This window comes from Sus scrofa, chromosome 1, assembly GCF_054392235.1.
Source record: "Sus scrofa isolate SSC_HxYL_T2T_F1_AM1 chromosome 1, Sscrofa_HxYL_maternal_Yorkshire_Landrace_v2.0, whole genome shotgun sequence".
In the NCBI taxonomy this organism is placed as follows: Eukaryota; Metazoa; Chordata; class Mammalia; order Artiodactyla; family Suidae; genus Sus; species Sus scrofa.
This window is the reverse complement of record NC_139383.1, coordinates 137630006-137657529: the sequence shown is the minus strand read 5'-3', so window position 1 is coordinate 137657529 and position 27524 is coordinate 137630006. Positions and strand designations below refer to the sequence as shown.

Below are 27524 nucleotides of genomic sequence, written 5' to 3'. Positions count from 1 at the left end.
CCTTCAAAATCGATACATTTCTGAAACATATTGTTTTCAAACAATAGTTTTTAATATTTTGTACTAATGGAGAACAGATGGTGAAGTGTGCAAAAAATAACATATACAACACACAGAATGCTTGAGATTTTCTGATTAAAGAGAAAACTTTAACCATTATAGTGATATTAAGTACTTAAGAAATGTAAAATTTCATCTATATTGATTTCACACAGCAACTAAAACTTAGTCACCTTTTTCCTTTGAGGGTTTCTGTAAAAGAAATTATCTAAAATACACTAGGAGTTCCTGTCCAGGCACAGCAGCAACAAATCTGACTAGGAACCATGAGGTTGCGGGTTCCGATCCCTGGCTTCGCTCAGTGCGTTAAGGATCTGGCATTGCCGTGAGCTGTGGTGTAGGTCGAAGATGCGGCTCGGATCCAGCATTGCTGTGGCTGTGGTGTAGGCTGGCAGCTATAGCTCTGATTCGACCCCTTGCGTGGGAACCTCCATATGCCACAGGTGTGGTCCTAAAAAAGCAAAAAGATAAAACATACTAGTTTAGACAGAGAAGGATGACAATGACCTGAATTTTGAATTTTCCCCAAATCTTCCTCTTCCAAAGCATACAATTAGCAAGGAGAACAAATAAAACCTCACATGAACCATGTCTATAGCATTACTTGGAGACAAAAATACCACAACCTTCAAATAAGTTATTTTATCAGAGTTCATCACTTGCCTATCACTTTAAGCCTGTGGATGCTGACAATAAGACAGGGAAGCTTAAAAGATTCCATGAAAGAGAGTAGGGAGTACCAAGGACTTAAAGTAGAGACAAAAATAATATCCAGAAAGAGAAAGCCCCCCCAAGAAATTTTTTTAAAAAAGAATTTTAGAGTTTTCTTATAATACAGTGGATTAAGGATCTGGCATTGTCACTGTAGCTGCTTGGGTCACTGCTACGGCATGGGTTCAATCCCTGGCCTATGAATTTTCCACATACCCTGGGCAACCCCTCCCCCCCAAAAAAATTAGAAAGAGAAAGCCCAATGCCAAGGGACAAATACTGAATACAGGCTCGGACTTGCTGGTCCACAGGCAAAGAGGCTGAAAATAAGCAGGACCAGAAGTGGCAAATCGAAAGAAGCATTACTTTTGGAGGAAAATCAAATACATTAAAAAGAGATAGTAATCCCTTAAAGACGTGGCAGTTAATGAAAGAAGGAAATAACAAGGCAGAAGTTCCCATTGTGGCTCAGCAGAAATGAACCCAACTAGTATCCACCAGGATGTGGGTTTGATCCCTGGCCTCATTCAGTGGGTTAAGGATCCACCACTGCCGTGAGCTGTGGTGTAGGTTGCCGACACGGCTCGGATCCATATGTAAGTTTTCCAGGCTAGGGGTTGAATTAGAGGTGCAGCTGCTGGCCACAGCCACAGCCACAGCCACGTGGGATCCAAGCCGCATCTGCGACCTATACCACGGCTCAAGGCAACGCTGGATCCTTAACTTACTGAGCAAGGCCAGGAATCAAAACCACATCCTCAAAGATACTAGTCAAAGTCACCACTGCTGAGCCAAGATGGGAACTAGAAAAATATTTTTACTCTCATGTTGCAACAGAAGAAATGGTGGGGGAAAAACTGTAATTGTAATGTATACATGTAAGGATAACCTGACCCCCTTGCTGTACAGTGGGAAAATAAAAAAATAAATAAATAAATAAAATAAAATAAAGAAAAAATTTTTTTTTTTTTTTTTTTTTTTTTTTTTTTTTTGTCTTTTTGCTATTTCTTTGGGCCGCTCCCGCGGCATATGGAGGTTCCCAGGCTAGGGGTTGAATCGGAGCTGTAGCCACAGCCACAGCCAGAGCCACAGCAACGCGGGAGCTGTAGCCAGAGCCACAGCAACGTGGGAGCTGTAGCCAGAGCCACAGCAACGCAGGATCCGAGCTGCGTCTGCAACCTACACCACAGCTCACGGCAACGCCGGATCGTTAACCCACTGAGCAAGGGCAGGGACTGAACCCGCAACCTCATGGTTCCTAGTCGGATTTGTTAACCACTGCGCCACGACGGGAACTCCAGAAAAATATTTTTACTGTAGTTGATTTACATTGTGTTAGTTTCCGGTGTACAGCTATATATATACATATATTCTTTTTCAGACTCTTTTTTTCTTTTTTTATGAGCACACTCAAGGCATATGGACATTCCCAGGCCAGGGATTGATTTCATGCTACAGCTGCCTGCAAAAACACTGGATCCTTAACCCACAGAGCCACAGCAGGTACTCCTTTTTCAGATTCTTTTCCATTATAGGTTATTACAAGACAATGAATACAGTTTGCTGTGCTATAAAATAGGTGCTTGCTGTTCACCTATTTTACACATAGTAATTTGTATCTGCTAATCCCTAATGTATCTCTCTCTCCCCTCCTTTTCCCTTAGGTAATACTAAATTTGTTTCCTATATCTGAGTCTGTTTCTACTTTGTAAATAAATTCATTTGTATTATTTTCTTAGATTCCACATGTAAGTGATAACATGTGATATTCATCTTGCTTACTTAGTATAATCTCTAGGTCCGTCCATGTTGCTACAAATGGCATTATTTCATTCTTTTTCATGAGTGAGTAATAATAGAGGACTACTGTCTTTTCTGGCCACTCCACACTACGTGGAGTTCCCAGGCCAGGGATCAGATCCAAGCCGCACCTATGACCCACACCTGCAGGAACACCAGATGCCCCAACCCACTGTGCTAGGCTGGGTACTGAACCCAAGTCCTGGTGCTTGCAGTAGTGACATGCCACTGATCCTGCTGCGCCACAGTGGGAACTCCAGCCAACGCCTTCTTTATCCATTCATCTGTCGATGGACATTTAGGTTGTTTTCAAATCTAGGCTATTGTAAACAATGCTGCTATGAACATTGGGTTATATATGTCTTTTTGAATTAAGAGTTTTCCCAGATATATGCCCAAGAGTGGGATTACTGGATCATATGGTAACTCTATTTTTAGTTTTTAAGGAACTCCCATACTATTCTCCTAGTGGCTGTATCAATTTACATTCCCACCAACAGTGTAGGAGAGGTCCCTATTCTCTACACCCTCTTCAGCATATTATTATGTGTAGACTTTTAAATGATGGCCATTCTGACCTGTGTGAGGTACTACCTCATCATAGTAGTTTTGATTTGCATTTCTCTAATAATTAGTGATGCTAAGCATCTTTCCATATACCTGATGGCCATCTGTATGTCTTCTTTGGAGAAATGTCTTATTTAGATCTTATGCCCATTTTTTGATTGGGTGTTCATTTTTTAGTTATTGAGTTGAACAAGCCGTTTGTATATTTTTGGAGATAAATCCCTTGCTGGTTGCTTTGTTTACAAATATTTTCTCCCAGTCCACAGGCTATCTTTTGGGAGACAGACCTAAGAAAACATTGGTATGATTTATGTCGGAATGTCACTCTTCTAGTTTTACAGTGTCATGTCATATTTAAGTCTTTAAGCCATTTTGAGTTTATTTTTGTGTATGGTATGAGGGAATATTCTAATTTCATTGATTTACATGCAGCTGTCCAGCTTTCCCAACAACACTTGCTGAAGAGACTGTCTTTTCTCCACTGTATATTCTTGCCTCCTCTGTTGAAGATTAACTGACCACAGATGTATGGGTTTATTTCTGGGATCTCTAGTCTGTTCCACTGATCCATATGTATGTTTTTATGCCAATACTATGCTGTTTTAATTACCTTAGCTTTGTAGTATTCTGTGAAGTCTAAGAGGGTTTTGCCTCCAGCTTTGTTCTTTTTCCTCAGCGCTGCTTTGGCAATTCTGGGTTTTCTGTGGTTCCATATAAACTATAGGACTATTTGTTCTACTTCTGTGAAAAATGTCACAGGATAATTTGATAGGGATCACATTAAATCTATAGATTGCTTGGTTAGTATGGTCATTCTAACAATATTAATTTTTCCAACATAAGAATATAGGGCATCTTTCCATTTCTTTGAAACATCTTCAATTTCCTTTATCAAAGTTTTATAGTTCTCAATGTGTTAAGTCTTTCACCTCCTGGGTCAGGCTTATTCCTAAGTCGTTTTTTTTGGGGGGGGGGGTTGATGTGATTTTTAAATGGTTTTTTTTTTTTTTTTTACTTTCCCTTTTTGATATTTCATTCTCAGTCTAAAGAAACAAAACAGATTTCCATACGTTAATCTTGTATCCTACCTTACTTGAGCATTTTTTAAAAACTGAGTTGTTCATTTTCTTATTGTCGAGTTGTAGAGTTCTCTGTATATTTTGTGTACCAATTCTCTCAGATAGATGTTTTACAGAGCCTCTCACCCAGTCTATGCTTTGTCTTTTTACTCTCTCTAAGGTCTACACTTTTAATCCAGTAAGTCCATTTCTGAGAACCAACCTATCCTAAAGAAATAATCCTACCTACAGAAAAAATGATTTACATATAAAGATATTTATAGCAATACTGCTTAACATTTTTAAAAAAACCTTTTCAATTTATTCTCCCACCAAAAGTGTTCTGTTCTCTTTCTACTCACTTTTGATGGATAACATATTAAGGTTTACAGTCATAATTTTTTATTAGTTATACAATAGCCTATCCTTCTGATGACTCAAAGCTTCCTGAATAAACTGTGTTTAAGAAGAGCTCTACTAAAACCTAAAGATGATAAACCTAAGGATGCTCCATGAAATAATGCTTTGTTGTGGCACGCAAACTGGTTAAGCATTAAATACTCCAAGGCAGCTTAGGGAAGAAGTTCCCAAAATTTAACAGGCAAGTTTTTATTAGTCCACAGAAAAATCAGTAATGCAAGGAATGTGGTAAGCTCTTTCATAGAAATATTCTTTATTCTGAGATTATCCTACTTTCTTATAATTAAAATTTCTTTTTCTTCATAAAATGATAGGAGATGATAGGTATTTTTTAGTTGATGTTCATGTGCCCTTTTTAAAATTAAAATCTTACTTGGCCAAATAAAAATCTGAAAACTCTACCTTACCCGAAGTCTTTTGATACTGTACTAGCTCACAAAATCCCAAAGCTTGGCAGCACAGACTTAGGAGTCTTCAAATTTAAAGAATCAGAAAACTCTGGTCTTGAGGCTCCAGTATTTCTCCTACTTAACATCCCAATAAAAATGAGAAGAAATTAACAACTTCTTTCTTATCTCTACTTCTCTACTTCTGGCATTCTTTCTTGGGTTTTTCAAACTATAACAAATGGAGTCAACTGGGAAATACGGGATACAAGCAATAATCAACTTGGGATATTCCGTCAGTGATTAGCTTTGCAATCTTAGGAAAACATTTTAACCACACCATATAATGAGTTCCTAGATCTGTTTTTTCTTGTGCACAATAATAGTAACACTATAACCCATCACTTCCTGAGATAGAAGCAGTAATACTGAGGCCAATCTAAAAACACAAACCACACTTTCAGCTCTATGGAAGACATAGTCTACATAATTTTAAGATGTTATTTATATTTACATAGGACTTTTTGAACAGTGTAAGTACAAAGAGAACCATCAGTTATATCTAAGCCCAGAGCCAATTATATTATTTAAAAAATAGATTTCAGTTCAAAATAACATGATAATCTAAAAAGGCAACAGGAAAGATAAAAGCTCTCAACCACATTAATAATTAAGAAAATTAAATTAAGACCATAACTGACCAAATTGGCTAAAATTAAAAAGGCTGGCAACACCAAATCTTGCAAGAATGTGGAGCCATGTGAACTCTAATATAATGCTGGAGAACCTATAAATTCGTATGACCACTTTGGAAAACTATCTAACATTATCTACTAGAACTCAGCAATTCTATTCTAGATATATAGCCTGGAGAAACTTCTGTATATTTATACCAAAACACACAAATAAGAATGTTCATAGCAGAATTTTTCATAATAGCAATAAATTGTAAATAATCTACATAGCCATATACAGTACAATAACAACAAGGGTGATTAAACCTTAAAAGGTAAATGGACAAATACAGTTATAAACACAATGCTGAGTAAAAGATATTCAACAACAATAAAAAGATGCAGAATGACTCCATCTATAACAGAGTTCAAAAATAAATTAAAACTATTCAATATGATTTGAATTTGGTAATAAGCTAAAAGAGAAACCAAAGAAATCAAAGAAAACAGAGTAGAGAGGTTATCACAACAGGAGAGAGAAGGATGGTGATCCAGAAGGGACAAGTGGGAAGCCTCTGAGAGAGGCAACGTCTTATTTCTTACCTAAGTAGTGTTTTATAGTTATTCTTTAAGCTGTTCATATGCTTTATACAATAATCATATGATATGCTTAACCAGAGCGAAAGGTTCACATAGCAGAGCTGTTACAGCAGGAATTTAAGTACCAGTCAGGTATTTGAACCAGCTGGCCATCAGACTCCTGCTAAATCTGGAGATTTTATGATCTATTTTCATACCTTGTAACGATGATTTTTATGAACACTATTCTGGAAGCAGTCCATACAGAGTACACATGTTGGATCAATTGCACAGTCCCTGAAAAAGATAAGATTCCAAAACTTAGATGATTCCCACTGATGCTCAAGGTATGACTATAAAAAAATGTGAATGAGTTTCCTATTCAATACACAAACTGTATAAGAAAATAAATTGAACTCCAAATAATTTTAGTCTCATTTTACCCATATTTGAATGTGTAAGTTTGGATGTTTGGTTTTGTTTCCTAAATTATTCTCATTACTTTGAACTTACACTTGGCTTCAAATTGTTAAGTTATAATTCAAAATTAATTTTGTGAAAAGTTATAAGCTTTTTTTCATTCCTGCATCATCTTATCCTATTAGAGTTACAAATACATTTTATAGACACTGACTCTACACTGGTAAATGATGGTTGGTTAAAGACAAAATTTATTAAAATGTAAGCAACAGAAGGGCAGGGATTTTTTTTTTTTTTTAATATGTCCCAAGCACAGAAAGCAGTGCCTGGCACATGATAGGTACTCAATGAATATGTACTGAATAAATTAAATCTTTCTTAATCTCTACTCTAATAAAAGCTTTTAAAACATATAATTTTATTTAATATTTTCAGGGAGACATTAACAGTATAAATTAGTACAAAGTACAAAATTAATTTTTAAGATACTTAGAAAAGTTGAAGAGATGGGAGATGGGACTGTGAAGTTTTTTTAACGATTTTTTTTTTTTTTTTTTTGCCCACACCTGTGGCATACAGAAGTTCCCAGGCCAGGGATCGAAGCCCAGCCACAGCTGTGACCTACGCCACTGTGGCAAAGCTGTGCCAGGCTATGCTTAACCCACTGTGCCAGGCTGGGAAGTAAACCTGTGCTACTGCAAAGACAAAGCAAGATCCTTAACCCACTGTGCCACAGTGGGAACTCCATAAAATGAATTTTTAAAGGCAAATAAGAAATAAAGATTGCCTAATAATATTCTCTATAATATGATCTACTAACCTATTTACTTTTTTTTTTTTTTGTTGTTGTTGTTGTTGTTGTTGCTATTTCTTGGGCCGCTCCCGCGGCATATGGAGGTTCCCAGGCTAGGGGTCGAATCGGAGCTGTTGCCACCGGCCTACTGCCAGAGCCACAGCAACGCGGGATCCGAGCCGCGTCTGCAATCTACACCACAGCTCACGGCAACGCTGGATCGTTAACCCACTGAGCAAGGGCAGGGACCGAACCCGCGACCTCATGGTTCCTAGTCGGATTCGCCAACCACTGCGCCACGACGGGAGCTCCTACTAACCTATTTAGAGCAGGATTTCTCAGCCTCAGAAGTACTGCCATTTTGAACTGGTTAATTACTTGCTGGAGATACAGGAGACTATCCTTTGTACTACGAATGTTTTATTAATAACCCTGGCCTCTACTCACTAGATGACAGTACAATTCCCCTAGTTAGGACAATTAAAAACGCCTCCATGATTCCTGTTGTGGTCAGCGCACCCAACTACTATCCATGAGGATGTGGGTTCAATCCCTGGCCTCCCTCAGTGGGTTAAGGATCTGGCATTGCATGAACTGTGGTGTAGGTCACAGACGCAAATTGGATCTGGCATTGCTGTGGCACTGGCCCCACAGCTTCAGCTCCCATTTGACGCCTAGCCTGGGAACCTCATATGCCACAAGTGCAGCCATAAAAAGGGAAAAGAAAAAAAAAAATGCATCCATGACCCTTTTGGAGAAATGAGGTTTACAATGTCTACTATGATTTATTGAAACTGACTGGGCTTCAGCTAAAAATATATAACAATGGAGTTCCCCTCGTGGCTCAGTGGTTAACGAATCCGACTAGGAACCATGAGGTTGCGGGTTCGATCCCTGGCCTTGCTCAGTGGATTAAGGATCCGGCGTTGCCATGAGCTGTGGTGTAGGTTGCAGACTCGGCTTGGATACCACGATGCTGTGGCTCTGGCATAGGCCAGAGGCTATAGCTGCGATTCGACCCCTAGCCTGGGAACCTCCATATGCCATGGGAGTGGCCCAAGAAATGGCAAAAAGACAAAAAAAAAAAAAAAAAAAAAAAAAAAAAAATTATATATATATATAAATTTATATATATAAAATAAGATAAATGAGCCTTCCTATGCTATATAGCAAAAGTGTACACAAAATAGAAAAGCTGGAGTTCCCAGTGTGACTCAGCAGATTAAGAAACCTACTAGTATGAGGATGCAGGTTCGATCCCTGGCCTCACTCAGTGGGTTAAGGATCTGGCGTTGCCATAAGCTGCATCACAGGTTGCAGATGCGGCTTGGATCTGGCAGCATCTGTGGTATAGGCCAGTGGCTGCAGCTCCGATTCAAACCCTAGCCTGGGAACTTCTGTACGCCACAGGTGTGGCCCTAAAAAGACAAAAATAAAACAAACCAAAACCAAACAAAAATACAAAAGCTGACTTTTCTCTGAGAAAAGAATAAAGAAAGGTAGCACCTTCTAAACAACTATTAACCATACATAAACCAGTCAAGGCTAGAATTACAGTGGAGCAAAAAACAATTCTCTGTATTCATAAAATCCAAAATTCACACTCCTAAACTACTTCTAATAAAGGGCAAAAACTACCTCTAATCAAGGGCAAAAAAAATAAAATAAAATAAAGTGCTGCTAGGATCTAAAATTTAAAAGTTTCAGGCAACAGTAAAGAATAGAAACGTTCTCTGTGCTACCATGCTGTTTAAGTTAACTGCTCTCACAGAAGGCAAAAAAAGTCTAAAGCTATTTCCAGTTTCCCTATCACTGGCATCTTCTATTCAACTGAATTACAAATGCTCCTATATGTCTACAACCATTTGACACCAAATCTCACTTGGTGGCCAAAAATGACTGATACGACAAAAGACTATAGACTTTATTTATACCACTTGTTGTAACAGCCACTGATTTCTTAAGAGAAATGCTGCTTTTGGTTATAGAATCCTGCCCTAACTCTGCTAGGGAAGTATTCAGAATTTTAAAATACATGTGGCCCCAAGAGTTTCAAACAAAAGTGCAAGGACTACATGATAAACAAGGCAAAGGTCTATCACTTACATACTTTTAGAGAACAGGAAGAAAAAGTGAGAGAACGGTTTAAGTCATATATTCAAAAATAAGCTGTATTAGCAAAAACAGACTTATGAGTACATAATAAAAACAAAGTTAATTAGTAAAATTAAATGTATTATAAATAGTAATAAAGGTACAAAATACTAAGTTGTACTCATAAACAATCCTGTACATTTCTAAATCTTACCTACAAGAATATGTTGTCTCTCCACTTTTGAAAACCTTCCCACAGAGCTGAAATGCTCCACTGTGTTTCAATTTCTCTAAACAAATATCTGGATCTTCTCCAAATAAGTACCATTCCAGTGGGGTGAATATTGACATTTGTATACTCTCCTCCTGTTTTTCCAAGTCTGGGTCCATTTCAGCAAAATAAATTTCTGGCACCAACTGTGCCAAATGGTTCAAAAAGGAAGTATAGAAGTCAACTTGCTGATCCCACCACTGAAAAACAAAACAAAAATTAAACTTTGTTACAAGTTCTTTCTTAGAGATTGAGGGGCATAAGTAACTGCATCATTCTGCAGTTTCAGGGAGTTCCCTGGTAGTCTAATGGTTAGAATCTGGCACTTTCACTACTGCAGCCTGAGTTCAATGACTTTTTGTTTTAAAGGCCTTGGAAATAAGTGGTTGCCCACATGCAACAGATACCTAGAAAAAAGAAGCACAGCTATAGTAGATGAAAATTGCTTTTCCCTTCCGAAGTGGCCAATTCTTTGTGTGTGAAAGCGATTCTATTACCAGTCAGAGGCTCTCCACACAAAGCATTCCTCATACTAGCAGTTTAACTATTTTTTTTCTTCCAATTTTATTGAGAGATAACTGACATAAAGCACAGTTTAATGTACAGCAAAATGCTCTGACTTACATATATCATGAAATGCTTATCACAATAGCTTCAGTAATATCCGTCATCTCATAGTAACACAAAGTTAAAGAAACAGAAAAACAATTTTCAGGGCAAACGTATTTGTTCCTCAGATAAACTCAAATGTGTGAAGAGACACATATACAAGTATTTCATTTGCAGTATTATTTATAATACACTACAAACAACCTAAATGTCCCATAAAAAGAGTTGCATTCAATGCAACCATTGTAAAAAGGGGTGAGGGCACAGATCTGGGTCCTGATATGGAACATTCTTCGAGTTATATCGTTAAATAAAAAAACAAAAGGTACAGAACAGTGAGTGTGGTATGCTACCATTCATAAAAGAATGAAAAAAAGGAGATACATCTATATATGCTCACATATGAGTAGAAAATCTCTGAAAAAACTCAAAATAAATTGTTAACAGAGAAAAGAGCCCTACATTTATTTTTCACGGTACACTCTTTACTATTCCAATTTTGTAATATGTATATTATCTACCAAAATCTTTTTTTTGTGTGTGTGTGTGCTTTTTAGGGCTGCACTCGCAGCATATGCAAGTTCCCAGGGTAGGGGTTGAAGTGGAGCTGAAGCTGCCAGCCTATGCCACAGCCATAGCAATGAGGGATCTGAGCCATGTCTGCAACCTACACCACAGCTCATGGCAATGCAGGATCCCGGACTCACTGAGCAAGGCCAGGGATTGAACCTGCATCTTCATGGATACTAGTCAGATTCATTTCCACTGCACCACAATAGGAACTCCTATCAAAAATCATTTTAAAGGAGTTCCCATCGTGGCGCAGTGGTTATCGAATCCTGCTAAGAACCATGAGGTTGTGGGTTTGATCCCTGGCCTCGCTCAGTGGGTTAAGGATCCAGTGTTACTGTGAGCTGTGATGTAGGTCGCAGATGTGGCTCAGATCCCGCGTTGCTGTGGCTGTGGCGTAGGCCGGCAGCTGTAGCTCTGATTGGACCCCTAGCCTGGGAATCTCCACATGGCACGAGTGCGGCTCTAAAAAGCCAAAAAAAAAAAAAAAAAAAAATCATTTTAAAGCTTTTTCAATCTACACATTTTATCTACAAAGTTATTCATAAGAGGAAAAGAAAACCTCCTAAAACCCTGAATGTCCGTCAACAGTGGAATAGTTTAAGAAATTGTGGAATTTATCATTTAGCCCTACTTGCCCAAATGCGCAAAGATATATATCCCATGTGTTCACTATGTCACTTGTAACTGTGAAAAAATGAAGTCCATCTAAATGTCTATCAAGGAGTTCCCACTGTGGCGCAGAGTAAACAAATCTGTCTAGTAACCATGAGGTTTCAGGTTCGATCCCAGGCCTCGCTCAATGAGTTAAGGATCTGGCATTGCTCTGAGCTGTGGTGTAGGTCACAGACACAGCTCAGATCCCTCATTGCTGTGGCTGTGGTGTAGACTGGAAGCTCTAGCTCCAATTCCACCCCTAGCCTGGGAACCTCCATATGCTGTGGGTGCAGCCCTAAAAAAAAGAAAAGAAAAAAAAAAAAAGTCTATCAATGATGCATATCCAAGAGTTGCCGTTGTGGTGCAGTGGTTAATGAATCCGACTAGGAACCATGAGGTTGCGGGTTCGATCTCTGTCCTTGCTCAGTGGGTTAACGATCCAGTGTTGCCGTGAGCTGTGGCATAGGCTGCAGACTCAGCTTGGATCCCACATTGCTGTGCCTCTGGCTTAGACTGGTGGCTACAGCTCTGATTCGACCCCTAGCCTGGGAACCTCTAGGGCGGGAGTGGCCCTAGAAAAGGCAAAAAGACAAAAAAATAATAAAAAAATAAGAAGTAATGTATATCCATACTATTCTATGCTGTTAGAATGCTAAAAAATACTATAGACTGAAAAAAGCAATTTTTAAATAATATAATTTCATTTTTATTTAAAAAAACCTATATTATTTTTACTTTAAACATTTCTACACATTTTAGTTTCCTAATTCAACATACATACATATACATTTATACATATACTTTCTTAAACATAGAATAAGGGTCTTGTTAGAGAAACATCAAAATATTAACAGTGACTACATGAAGAAATGGAACTGGGGAGAGGATCGAGGAATTTTCAGATTTTACTTTAAACAATATTATATTGATTAACCTTATCTGACAAGTGTTAGTATTTTTACAATCAAGGAAAAAAACTAAAAAACTTTAGGACATATACCCATTTTAAATGACGTCAAGTAGTCTCAAAGTATCTCCCCGAAGATACTTATTAACTACAAAGGACAAAGACAGTAACTATAAAGTAAAGAAACTTTGCAGATATCAACTTAACCAAGTGATTAAGATATGTACCACCAAAAATAAGAACTATTGCTGTCAAGAATCCCTTAATATGATGCACTGAGAAGAATATAACATTTTTTGTGTTATTCTTGCCAAAAATGTATAACCTCATTCCAACTGTGATAAAAATCAAGCCATCAAAACATCAAGTTGTGGAGCACTGCACAAAATAACTGCTCAATATTCTTCAACAGTGTTAAGGTCATGAAAAACAAAGACCAAAACACTGTTACAAATTGAAGGAGATGATGGAGAAACCAAGACACTTACAAACTGGATGAGACAAAGGAAAAATAACTAAATGTAAGGTGGGATCTTCCATAAGATCCTGGAATAGGACTTTAGTAGGAAAACTGGTAAAATTTTAAAAAGGCCTATAGTTTAGTTAGTATCAATTATTAATTTCTGGTCCCTAATAATTGTGTATGGTTATGTGAGATGTTATTAGGGGATGTATGTATGATGGGTACAGAAGAAACGCTTGTGCTATTTCTGTAAGTTTTGCGAAAGCCTAAAATGAGTTCAAAATTAAAAGTTAGATAAAAAAAGCTGTCACTGAAGATGTCTATTTCCATTTAATAGAAAGGTAAAAAAGATATACAGAACATTAAAGTAGGTTACAAAGCAGTATGTACAAAATCTTACTTTGGTTAACTATTAATACATATTTTATTTATATATACACATATTTTTTAATATGGGGAGAAAATATTAACAGTAGTGGGTGATGGGATTTTAGTATATTTTCATGGAATTTGTATGTTTGCATATGTAGTATGAGTAATATCCTTATACTGATCCTATATCTTGGGAGCAATTTTTTTTTTTTTTTTTTTGTCTTTTTGCCTTTTCTTGAGCTGCTCCCGAGGCATATGGAGGTTCCCAGGCTAGGGGTCGAATCAGAGCTATAGCTGCCAGCCTACACCAGAGCCACAGCAACGCGGGATCCGAGCCACGTCTGTAACCTACACCACAGCGCACAGCAACGCCAGATCGTTAACCCACTGAGCAAGGGCAGGGATTGAACCTGCAACCTCATGGTTCCTAGTCAGACTCGTTAACCACTGCTCCACAACAGGAACTCCGAGAGCAATTTTTTAATTGTAAAATTTAAAATATTTTACTAAAAACTTTTTAGAAAAACCTATATCTTCCAATTCTGTAACCCGAACTTTTCTATAATACTCACAGACCAACAACTTGTGACCTCCACACATACCTGACAACAACTATATCTAGCAGATGACATTTAACATTCTATGGTATACTTAAGTTTCTTCTCTTCAAATGATACTTCAAAAAAATTTCGTATATCCAGCACTATACACCAAACAAAAAACTTTTCTGTCCTATCTGTCCTTTCCAATTATGGAAAGTATAGATCTAGTTTTTTTTTTTTTTTTTTGTCTTTTGTCTTGTTGTTGTTGTTGTTGTTGCTATTTCTTGAGCCGCTCCTGCGGCATATGGAGGTTCCCAGGCTAGGGGTCTAATCGGAGCTGTAGCCACCGGCCTACGCCAGAGCCACAGCAACGCGGGATCCGAGCCGCGTCTGCAACCTACACCACAGCTCACGGCAACGCCGGATCATTAACCCACTGAGCAAGGGCAGGGACCGAACCCGCAACCTCATGGTTCCTAGTCGGATTCGTTAACCACTGCGCCACGACGGGAACTCCAGATCTAGTTTTCATTCTAGTTTTTCAAGAATGTTTTCAAGAACACGAGAAACTTGAGAATCACCAAAAACCAGCAGTCTCTTCTGGTTCAAGTTCTTCATTTAAAACTGAGTCACAAGTAAAAAGTAAACTGACTTGTCTGAGACTGAATACTAACTACCAGAGTCAGGAACGAATGTATCCTAACTCCCAGAGTTCAGTGCTCATTCTACTTAACCATATACAAATACATAATTATACTGTTTATTTATTTATTTAATGGCTACACCCATAGCATATGGAAGTTCCCCGCCAAGGACTGAATTACAGCTATGACTGACACTGCGGCTGCAGCTGCAGCCGCAGCCATGCCAGATCCTTTAACCTGCTGCGCCCCATGGTGGGAACTCCAATACACAATTCTTTTAAATTTACCCTTAAAGAGTTGCTCAATTTCACATGTGATAATCTGTGTGGGAAAAGAATCTGAGAGAGAATGGATATGTGTATATGTATGACTGGGTCACTTTGTTGTACAGCAAAAATTATCACAATTAATAGTAAATTAACTATGCTTCGACAAAACAAAACAAAACAAAAAAAATATGATATAAGAATTCCTCAGGAGTTCTCGTCCTGGCTCAGTGGTTAATGAACCCAACTAGCATCCATGAGAATGTGAGTTCCATCTCTGGCCTGGTTCAATGGGTTAAGGATCCGGTGTTGCTGTGAGCTGTGGTGCTGTGGCCATGGTGTAGGCCAGCAGCTACAGCTCCAATTAGATCCCTAGGCTGGGAAGCTCCATATGCCATAGGTGTGGCTCTAAAAAGACAAAAAGACAAAAAACAAAAATAAAACCAAAAAATCATTCCTCACATATTCTGAAAGACAGGAAAATAACAATTTATGTAGCTGGCAAAAGTATTGCTGTTAGCTGAATATGAGTGTATAAATAATTTTTACATGCCAAATATCATTTTAAGAAAGAATAGGTAGCTTTCTTGAAAACTCTGTCTTCCATTAGCTCTAACAATTATAGGGTAGCTCTAGGGCGATAGAATGTAAGAATAAAGTGGCTGGTTTATTAAAACCTGATGCCAATTTCCCCATATGTTTTAATAAAGGAATTTCTCAAAGGTGAAAAAAACAGTAAAACAAAACAAAACTTTGCCTTCTCTTCAGTTTTTCCCTCCAAATGAAACCTCTTGAGCTAACAACTGCCTAACACTCCTGGATACAACTAAATATTCTCAAAGTATATCCCCGTTATTACATGTCTCATTCTGAGGAACTAATATCTTAAAATGTTATCTTTACACTATTAGTTGATTTGGACAGAATGTCTGGGTATCAATGACTTAAATGCCCTCTCCACTGACCTTACCACTAGCTCTCTATCCTCTCTCCCACCCCCACCTTAGCTATTCCTTAAGGCCTATTTAGCTCAAAGCCCATCTCCATGAATACTTCACTGAGTAATCGAAGAAAACTTCTCTCCCTTGTAACTCCAATACGGCACCTACTAAAGAAGGTACTGGTTCAGTACTTATACCTCTGCCAGGTAACATGAGTTATCTTTAAATGTGTACATCTAGCCTCTTCAACCAGACTAAGGGAAGGAACTTTTCTTCCAAATCCTTGTATCCCCACTAGCCTACCATAAGTACTTAACAAAAGTTCTGTCATTGCTGAAAGTTAATGGACTTCTTTCCAGCCATAACAAAGCAAATGATAACATTTAAGCCTTCTAAAACTGTTTACAGAATTCTTATAGGAGATAAAACACAATTATACAGTTTCACAAATTTTCTCCCTAGATGATGGCCACAGCTACAAAAATTTTTTTTCCACTAAGATTTGTCTTTTTTTATTTTCCAGATAAGAAAAACCACACAGGATGTATTTTACTGGGTGACATGTCCAGGAATTACTAGTGACTAGAGTAGGTTTGATTTTCTTTTTTGTTTGGTTTGTTGGTCTTAGTATTTGCCCCAATTTGAGACAGAAACAAAATTAAGAACTTTTAATTTTAAAGTTCAGGGGAAAGGAGTTCCTGTCGTGGCTTAGTGGAAATAAATCTAACTAGTAACCATGAGGACACAGGTTCAATTCCTGCCCTCACTCAGCGGGTTAAGGAAAGGATCCAGCATTGCCGTGAGCTGTGGTGTAGGTCACAGACAGGGCTAGGATCCCACATTGCTGCGGCTGTGGCATAGGCCAGTGGCTGCAGTTCCGATTTGACCCCTAGCCTGGGACCCTCCATATGCCACAGATGCAGCCCTAAAAAAAAAAAAAAAAAGAAAGAAAGAAAGAAAAAAGAAAGAAAGTTCAGGGGAAAAAACGTTTTCTTCCCAACATTTGGAGTTAAGGGAAGGCTTTCCCAATTCACTATTTTGTGAAAACAAGTTCTCACAACATTTAAATTCCCAAACATTCCAAACATTTTCCTCATCCCCATGGAGATTAAAGCTATGTTCCCAACTCTGACTCAGGGACTTGGATACTCATCTGGGAACATCAGTCTGAAAATTTCAAGTGTAGTAGGTTCCTTTTGTTCAAATCACAACTTGCCTTTCCTTAGACAGCTGATGGCTATCTACACAGCCTTCAGAGGCCCTTTAATTCTGTTTCTAATTCCCATGTTTTAAAGGTATAATAAAACCTGGAGACTGTAGAATTATTCATAACAAGTAATGGATTAGTAAAGGGAGCATCTCTAGGCACCAAGAAATCTTTTGTTTATACTAAGTCTTCCTGTATTACTATTTGAAAGAGTCATGAAATTTATTTATTTATTTATTTATTTATTTATTTGCCTTTTGTCTTTTTAGGGTCACACCTGCGGCATATGAAGGTTCCCAGGCTAGAGGCTGAACCAGAGCCACAGGCCTATGCCACAGCAACGCGGGATATGAGCCATGTCTGTGACGTACACCACATCTTATGGCAACACTGGATCCTCAACCCACTGAGCGAGGCTAGGGATCTAACCCACAACCTCATGGTTACTAGTCGGGTTCCTTAACCACTGAGCCACAACAGGAATGCCAGATTCGTGAAATTTAAACAACAAAAACCCTCACGCACTTGCTTATCCCATAGGGAAACCCTGTCTATAACATAATCTGCTAATCAGCTCCCTAAGTTTGTCTGAACATTACCTCTAAGCCAACTTCCATTCTTACAGTTCATGATTAAACCAAAATCCACCTTCCTGTACCTTTTATCCTATGCTGCCTGAAATAATCCAATACAATTTACTCTGCTCTTTCACCCAACAACCTTACAAATAAATGAAGATAAATATTATGTCTCTTCTAAGTCTCTTTATTCCAGGGCTAAACTGGAATGTAGAAACTAAAGAAATTTGTTCACTTCTAGAAATGAAACTTAGCCATCCCTAATGACATATATCCAGATCATTCTCCATGCTGATTATTCTTTCATGGAACATGCACAATATACCTCTGTGCAGAGAAGTGGGAATGTTTATTACCTTCCTCAGCTGGGACAATGAATTGCTTTAAAAGATCACTTTTTTTGACAACCGCATCACATAATGACCTAGGGAGTTTGGGGACACCTAAAACCCTTAAATTAGCCATATAAAAGAGACCTAGTCCTATACACAAAAACAAGTCCTAGGAATAAGGCTTTATTTTCATGACAATTAAATATCACCTTGTTAGGTTTTTTTTTTTTTTTTTTTTTGTCTTTTTGTCTTTTGTTGTTGTTGTTGTTGCTATTTCTTGGGCCGCTCCCACGGCATATGGAGGTTCCCAGGCTAGGGGTCGATCGGAGCTGTAGCCACCGGCCTACGCCAGAGGCACAGCAACGCAGGATCCGAGCTGCGTCTGCAACCTACACCACAGCTCACGGCAATGCCGGATCGTTAACCCACTGAGCAAGGGCAGGGACTGAACCCGCAACCTCATGGTTCCTAGTCGGATTCGTTAACCACTGCGCCACGACGGGAACTCCACCTTGTTAGTTTTGATGTAATATTTAGCCTAAGGAGATTGTATGTGTCCTATAACGTATCAGTCCTCTATCTGTTAAGCCTTGTGTTGTTTGTAAATATGATGTCTACCATGTCTTCATGGCATTGATAAAATAAGCCAGAATCAAATAGTCATTGTGACAAACAAGGCTCTCTCTTACCTTTGATAATATACATATAAGCATGCTGTTACAATTTAGTTTCTGAAAGCATCCCACCCCTCCTAAGCCATTCTCTTCCTTTTTTATAGGACTACAGGTTTGTGCTCTAATTTCCTAAGCTCTCCTTGAAGTCTCTAGATGAATGAAATCTAGTTTCCTACACTAGGGGGTACATATCTCATATTCTCTTTCTTCTATATTGAATACATATTTCCAAACCAACTAAAATTCTTTCTTAGATTGTAAAGCAGAGTATGTATATATAAACATAAATGCATAAATTAACATATTTTTCCTCCTGTGGCTAAAGTCATTTCTGGCACATCCAATAATACCAAATGTTCAAAAGACTTTTTTTTTTTTTTTGTCTTTTTGCTGTTTCTTGGGCCACTCCCGCAGCATACGGAGGCTCCCAGGCTAGGGGTCAAATCGGAGCTGTAGCCTCCAGCCTATGCCAGAGCCACAGCAACGTGGGATCCGAGCTGTGTCTGCAACCTACACCACAGCTCACGGCCGGATCGTTAACCCGCAAGGGCAGGGACCGAACCCGTAACCTCAGGGTTCCTAGTCGGATTCGTTAACCACTGCGCCACGACGGGAACTCCTCAAAAGACTTTTAAAAAGGTAGTCCATCAAGACACATTAAGTGGCTATAGTCCCACTCCTCCAAACAAATCAAAGTCTTCATTGTGAAAAATGGCATTAAGTAAACTATTAGAAGGAGAATTACATTCAAGTGATTAACAGCAGACTCCATTATGGACTGGGCCTATGTCATTCCTGGATAGCAAAAAGGCACTTAGGAAAGCAAAATAACTCCAAGAACTTAGGGAGTTATTGGGTGAAACAACATTAAAAAAAAAAAAGCAGGAGTTCCCATCGTGGCGCAGTGGTTAACAAATCCGACTAGGAACCATGAGGTTGCCGGTTCGGTCCCTGCCCTTGCTCAGTGGGTTAACGATCCGGCGTTGCCGTGAGTTGTGGTGTAGGTTGCAGACGCGGCTCGGATCCAGCGTTGCTGTGGCTCTGGCGTAGGCCGGTGGCTACAGCTCCGATTCAACCCCTAGCCTGGGAACCTCCATATGCCGCGGGAGCGGCCCAAGAAATAGCAACAACAACAACAACAACAAAAAAGACAAAAGACAAAAAAAAAAAAAAAAAAAAAAAGTGGAAAACATGCACTAAATGCCTTAAAAAAAGACAACCTCAGAGTTCCCATTAGGCTCAACAGGTTAAGGACCTAATGTCTCTGTGAGGACGCAGGTTCACTCCCTGGCTTGGCCCAGTGAATTAAGGATCTGGCATTTCCATAAGCTGTGGCATAGATCACAGATGCAGCTCAAATCTGGTGTTGCCATGGCTGTGGTATAGGTCTCAGCTAAAGCTCTGATTCAGCCCCTAGCCTGGGAACTTCCATATGCCACAGATGCAGCCATAAAAAGAAAAAAATTAAAGATAAAAACACTCATCAAATAATTATTGTTTCTTCAACAGGAAGCATGTTAACTCTGAGTATCTTAGAAGAAAACAGAGGGGTGTGAGAAAATCACCTGGGAACTAAAGATGTCTTAATAGTTTGTTTTAAGCCATCCGAGTTAAAATCTTAAAGAAAACTGTGTCATGGAGCACAGTGTATGATTAATACCTTCAAAGAAATCTGAGGTAACATTCAAAGCCAGCACACATGAAGAAAGGATGTCAGGACACTGCATTAGTTCATCCTGCATCACTGATCTATGCACATATCTACCCAGACAGACTCTCCACGAAGTACTGATGACAAAAAGCCCTTTATGTGCAGGACAATGTCTGTTATTAAACATAAGCAGTCAGTCTCAAGCACGGGCTCATATACATTAAGTTACTATTTTTCCCTAGCCTCTTAGAGATAGTAGGGCTGATACTATCATTCTGACTTGCAGTTTTAAAACTTAACTTCCTATCTGACTCTACGGAATTTGGTACTGAAAAGCAGAATTTTCCCTAACTGTCTACAATAGAAATTAGGGAATGCTGATAAAAAAACAACAGGCACTAGGCTCTATTATAATCTGGTAACAAAGCCCTTAAGTCAGGACTCAAGAGACCTTGGTTTTCATCCTAGTTTTCTCACTCTAAGTGTGTTCTTACTATAGAAAGCTGGGCTATGGCCTAAAATAATACAGCCAAAAATTTCTGGAGTCTTCTTCCAGGTCAATGGTTAAGGATCTAGTATTGTTACTGCTGTGCCCCTGGTTACAGCTGTGGCAGGAGTTCAATCCCTGGCCTAAGAACTTCTGTATGCCGAGGACATGGCCAGAAAAAAAAGGTTTCTAAGAAAAGTCACCTCCACTGAAAAAAAGCATATAACTTCTCACTCTTTCCTCTACATCGCAATACATGAAAGTCAACTATCAAAAGATTTTATCTTTTAAAGATTCCCTACATACTTGAGATTGTAGATAATTTTTCCTGGATTTTCATAATGATTATTGCACAAACATAACAATATTAAACTTTAAAAAAACAAACAAAATCCCCCAATTTGGGCACAAGATAACTTGGGGTAATGGAGATGTTCTAAATCCTAATGTAGTGGTAGTTACACAAGTGTATACATTTGTCCAAACTCATCAATCAAATAAATGAATGATGCATTTTATTGTAAATTATACCTCCATAATGTCGATGTTTTTTAAATCATCCCAACTAAATTTTAAACTTTTTAGTCTCATTACCTCTTTCTTCCTTTCTTCCTCCCTTTCTTTTTTTTTAATGGCAGTACCCAGAGCATATGGAAGTTCCCAGGCCAAGGATTGAATTCAAGCCACAGCCGCAACCTACACCACAGCTGTAGCAATTTCAGATTCTTTAACCCACTGTTGCTGGGCCTGGGATCAAACCTGCACCTCCATAGTGAACCGAGCCACTGCAATAGGATTCCTAATGCACTGTGCAACAGCAAGAACTCCCAGACTCATTATCTCTTAACTTCCTCAACTCCCATTACCTCCACCTCAGCTTATGTGTCCTCATTCAATCATTCACTGAAATTCATACTTTCAATAAAAAATTTGAAGCAGGGAGCTCCTGTCAATGGCTCAACAGTAACGAACCCAACTAGCTTCCATGAGGACAAGGGTTCAATCCCTGGCCTTGCTCAGTGGGTTAAGGATCTGGCATTGCTGTGAGCTGCAGTGTAAGTCGCAAATGCAGCTCGGATCTGGCAGTGCTGTGGCTGTGGCATAGGCTGGCAGCTGCAGCTCTGATTGGACCCCTAGCCCGGGAACCTCCATATGCCACAGGTGTGGCCCTAAAATAAATAAATAAATAAAAATTTGAAGCAATGTGCCAGAATCTGAAGGTACAGATGTAAATAAGAAACATTTCACACTCTCAAGAGTTTACTGTCTAGAAAGAAAGACAGACAGTAAACAAGCAATGCTGAGTATAGCCTCAGACATGCTGCATACAAGAGAAGTATGGACAGGGTGCTGCAGGAATGCATAGTGACACACCTAACCTGGCTCTACCATCAGAAAATCCTGATGTGCCCCCATGTTCTCAACCTCCAAAATTCCCGTTTCTGACAATAACCTCCAGTCCTCCCACTTATGTCAATATTACAACCTTTAATACTTCGAATCTCACCATCTGCCCGAGAATTTATTTTGGCTTTTCTTACCTCCCTGTTCATCCTGGACTCCAAGGTTAGCCACTACTCTTCATTCTCTCCTCCTATCCTCCAACCACAACCTTCCTCCCTCAATCACTACCAATTTTGCTAAAATAAATCACTGAGTTTGATTCTCAGTTTTTCACTAGGAGTACGTAAATCTGCTATATCAAGCATATGCCAGGATACATCAGTGAACAAGTCAGACAAGATCCTTGCCTTCACAGCACCTACCAGAAATTAGGTAGAAAAAAAACAGACATTTAAATAAATAAAGACGAGTTCCCATCATGGCTCAGCAGTAACGAGCCCAACTAGGATCCATGAGGACACAGGTTCGATCCCTGGCCTCACTCAATGGGTTAAGGATCTGGCATGGCTGTGAGCGTGGTGTAGGTCACAGAGATATAGCCAGAATCTGGTGTTGCTGTCACTGTGGTATAGGCCAGCGGCTACAGCTCTGATTTGACCCCTAGCCTGGGAACTTCCGTGTGCCATGAATGCAGCCCTAAAAAGACTAATAAAATAAATAAAGATAATACAGTAATTACAGATTGTAATAAGTGCAGTGAAGGAAATTAACAAGGTGCTTTGACAGAAAATGATAAGAAGAAACCATCTTTTAACAAAGTAAATATCAAAAAAAGCAGAGGAAAAACACGCTAGGAAAAAAGAACAGTAAGCAAAGGCACAGACTCTGAAAGAAGACAGAGTTTGGGCTTGTTTTAGAAACTAAAGTGGCTAAAAGCCAATGAGTAGAAAGTAACAGGAAATGAGGGGAGATGCAGGGGCCAGATCAGGCAGGATACTGAAGAACTTGTATTGAGTTTAGACTCTTATTCCAAGTAGATGGGAAAACACAGGATTTAGACAGGTGGTTGACACAACCTCATTTAGTCTTAGAGAGATTACTCTGGTGGCTCTGTGGAGAATGAACTGGAAAAGAGCAAAAACAGAAGCTAAGAGATCAGTTAAGAGGCCACTGCTGTTGCCTAGGCAACAAATGGTGGCTAGGACTAGAGAGGTGGAGTGGAAACAGAGAACTGTTTGTGTTTAAGACCTATTATGGAAGTGTCATCTACTGAGACAAGGATAACAAAACTTGATCTGCCGCTCTTCTTTGCCCTCCAAAAACCTGGTCTTTGCTGTCAGTTTATGACACAACCACAGCCATGAATGCTTAAGGCAAAAACTGAGTATCCAGATGTCACCTGTTTCTTCCAATTTCCCTTATGCCTAATCCATAAGCAAATCTATTTCTACCATACTTCCAAAATTTCTCTCAAACCCATCCACTTCTCTTCATCTGCAGTGAAATGGCTCTAGTAAAAGCCAACATCAACTATGGCTTGGTTACTATAGTAGCTTTCTAATTGTTCCTCCGTTTGAAACAGTTTTCAGACATCCAAGTGGATCAAGTAGGCAGCAGGATATGTGATTCTGGAATTCAGAAGTGAGATGACCTAGAGAGATAAATTTGGGAACTGAACGAATACAGATGGTATTTAAAGCACAGAATTGGATGAAATCACATGGGCAGGGAGTGTAGACAGGGAGGAGAAGAGTTTAGTACCATACCAGGAGGTCTTTTGAGATGAATTTAATAAAGAGAATCCAGTTAGGGAAGACAGAACGCCAAAGTTCCGTGAGACGAATCCACATACTACGAGTTCCCAATTTTTCTCAGTCTTCACTTTCTGGATCCAATAAGCCTCCTCCCCTAGAAACCACACTACATGACTCTCATCTCCTACCTGCTTGGCTGCTCTCTTTCTGGGTCCTTCCTTGCTTCTTCCTCCATTGTCTATCCTTGAAATTCAATCATTACTATCTGCCCCCTCCTTCTCCAACTCTTCGTCCCTCTCTCTGTATGCACATGCGTGTGCGCGTGCACACACCCCCACACACACACACTTTGCTCCTCAAAGATCTTATCTATCCCATAACCTCAACCATCAACTTTATACAAAGAACTTGCAAATGTCTCTGGCTAAGCCCTACTTTAAACATGGCCCATAGACCAGGACTTCTTTCCCAGGGCATGCTTGTAAAAATGCACATCCTCAGACCCTGCCCCAGACATACAGAATCAATTCCCGTAATGAGTCTTTAAGCAATGGTTCTTCTAATAAATGTCGAATAATCCATACCTATCATGTCACTCTATATTGCATGTTAGGTGATGTCAGGAATTTGAGACTTCATGCCTACCGACAGCAATATGACAGAAAAAATGATCCAGGGTCTAAGAACAAAGTCTGATTTAAGGATGACAGAAACTATAATAACCAGGGACAAGACTCTACAGGAACTGGTGAAATTTCTTAAATCTCTGTAACTTAGCAATATTTACCATTTTTGTTTTCTCTGCCTCCCAATGGTGATTCAAAATCATTCAATTGTGGAGTTCCCGTTGTGGCTCAGTGGTTAGTGAGTCCGACTAGCATCCGTGAGGACACAGGTTTGATCCCCAGCCTTGCTCAGTGAGTTAAGGATCTGGCGTTGGGGTGAGCAGTGGTGTAGGTCACAGATACAGCTCAGATCCCACACTGCTGTGCCTGTGGCGTAGGCCAGTAGCTTCAATTCCGATTAGACCCCTAGCCTGGGAACCTTCATATGCGTGGGTGTGCCCACCCTCCCCAAAAAAAGTCATTCAAATGTTAAAGAATCTCTGAGCTTGTTTTGCTTAATGGAAAAGAAAAGATAAACTGGAAAGCCAATACCTTACTCCACTGCCAGGATAAAGCTGAAGATGATACTTTTAAAAAGAACAGGAAAGGAGGAGTTCCCGTTGTGGCTCAGTGGTTAACCAACCCGACTAGCATCCATGAGGACACAGGTTTGATCCCTGGCCTAGCTCAGTGGGTTAAGGATCTGGTGTTGCCATGAGCTGTGATGAAGGTCACAGATGCGGCTTGGATCCTGTGTTGCTGTGGCTATGGTGTGGGCCAGTGGCTGGGCAGCTCTGATTGGACCCCTAGCCTGGGAACTTCCATATGGGTGGCCCTAAAAAAAATAAAAATAAAATAAATTAATTTTAAAAAAAAGAATAGGAAAGGAGTTCCCACTGTGGTACAGTGGGAATGACCAGCTTGTTTCTGTGGCAACACAGGTGCACTGGTTAAGGATCCAGTATTGCTGCAGCTGTGGTATAGGTCGTAACTGCAGCCAGGGTTCAATCCCTGGCCTGGGAACTTCCATATGCTGTGGGGGTGGCCAAAAAAGAAAAAAAGAAAAGAAAAGAAAAGAAAAGAAAAGAAAAGAAAAGCAGGGAGATGTCTGGGGTCCTAAACTAAATAGAGATCCAAGAAAAAAGTGATCAGGAGGCTTGACAGTCACAGGTCTTCATTCACTTATATCACCCGATTTTGTATTAAAATTTGAGCATTTACCTTATCTGTTCACTAGGGGGGGAACTGCCTGAGGCTATTACACTTCTCTAGTTATCTAGTATCTTGCAAAACGCAAAGCCTTGTCCAAAGAAATCTAATGTATCTTGAAGAGTTTGCAACAAAATTCTAGCTGGATTCCTGTACCGTTATTTCCAATTCCAAGTAAGTAAAGTCCAGCCTGATAAAGTTTTACCGTACCAACTGGGAGAAATTAATATATCAAAGCTTTAAATGAACACCAGTCATCTTTAGCACTACAAAATTACAATAACACTTCTAACCACAGCACAGTTTCTCCACTCCTTCAGACATAAAAAAGCACAGCTTTACCTTAAGACTGGATGCTTCAGCTGCTTCTAATGTATTGCTTTCTTCTGACTTCTTACTATCTCAAACAGATGCATCCTCCTTCAATATAGTGAAGTGAGGCTGAACTGCAACTTGGGGTAGAGGACGACCGCAGTTGCAGACCCCCTCCCTACCTATTTGTATCCCCCAGCCAGTCTCTCCAGCCTGAGCATGAGATGGCCTTTTATTTCTGGGTAAAACAATGCTCAAGGGTCTGAAAGGATGAAATACTTCAATAATGCTTTTATTAAAACTACAAAGAAATTTCGGAAAGAGGTGTATATCCCACACTTTTCTGTATGCAGCAATAAAGACAAATTGATAAAACCGTTTACATCATGCAGAGACCAATATTTGAATACTACCTATATAACTCCCTATTAGGTGCCTGGGGACATCCAGAATATCCTCTGTTTTTCTCCCACCTCTTATCCTCCTCAGTCAGCTTTCTCCCTGTAGTCAGACTAGATTCAAATTACTATCTATCTTCCCATTTTTTTCAAAATACAAGGGCAAAGTATAGATTCCAGTATTATTGGTATCACTCTGACTTGAAATGTTTGAAAGTCTCTTCATCTTTAGAAAGCAAGGGCAGATGACGAGTTTCTCCACTGAGGATTAGGCCTGAGTTCTCAAGACTACTACAGCAAAGACTACAACTCCTGCACCCAGGATCTTGTCAAGTTGACAGTTGGCAGTGGCCTATCAGGCCCCACCCAGCCAGCAAGGCAATACAACACTAGGTGCTGCATGCTGGACTCCTACCGTCAAAAGGGGTTAATACTGCGTCTATTGAAAAATGGTTCTTTCTCCAAACCCCCACACCAGACCATCTAATAATATCACCAGTTTTTTTCTGCTTCAGGATAGAGACATGCTTGAATTCGTCCCGACTAATAAATGACAAAGTCATTACAGTCTGTAGACTTGGCCTACAGGAATCTGGGTGATGACTAACTTTTTATTCCGTGGCTTCCTTCCAGATCAAAACATACGACTCCCCCTCCCCAGAGCCGCCATAAGGGGTGAAGCCCCACATCCTCCTAAGCACGGTAGGAAGGGACTTGGGGGCGGGGGGGGGGGGGACAAAAGGAACTAGCCTATGGGGACTTACAGACGCCAGCCGTTGAGGGGTCTGGGGCAACTCCGTGCTGACTTCCATCCTCTCTGCGCCCCCAGCCTCCTCCTCCGCCATTTTGAGGGAAACGGACGACCGCAGTTGCAGACCCCCGGCCGGAGGCAAGCGGAAACCTGTGGCCGGTCCCAGAGACGAGGGGCGACACTTTTACGACGGCCCCTGAAGTCGGGTTTGACGCAGAATCGTAGAGCGGCTTCCGGTCGGCTTCCCGGAAGGAGGCGTCACGGCCGGTGGGGCAGTACTCTTTTCTTCCAGCAATTTCTTAGTCACAGTGATCAGTGGCTGACAGGTTGTATATCTGGTTTCGGTTACTTCTGCGAGGTAAAAAGCGAAGTCAGCGTCCGTTATGAAAGGAAGAAAACTGTCAGGGCTAAACGAGAA

The 27524-nt window shown here is 39.8% G+C and overlaps 1 protein-coding gene across 5 annotated transcripts in view; it reads right to left on the bottom strand.

Moving 5' to 3' along the window:
• Positions 1-27286, bottom strand: part of UBR1 (ubiquitin protein ligase E3 component n-recognin 1) — a 141369-nt gene extending 114083 nt beyond the window's left edge. For 4 of the 5 annotated variants that reach the window (XR_014813013.1, XR_014813014.1, XM_021097091.2 and 1 more), the window contains exons 1-3: positions 27120-27286; positions 9777-10033; positions 6474-6552 (exon numbers count right to left, since the gene is read on the bottom strand). Coding sequence is in view for 1 of the 5 variants with exons in the window: in XM_021097091.2 (XP_020952750.1) it covers positions 6474-6552; positions 9777-10033; positions 27120-27200 (417 nt within the window). In the remaining 4 variants the exon portion in view is untranslated. The remainder of the gene's footprint in view (positions 1-6473; positions 6553-9776; positions 10034-27119) is intronic. The other variant, XM_084972927.1, reaches the window with a different exon arrangement.
• Between the last annotated feature and the right edge of the window lie 238 nt (positions 27287-27524).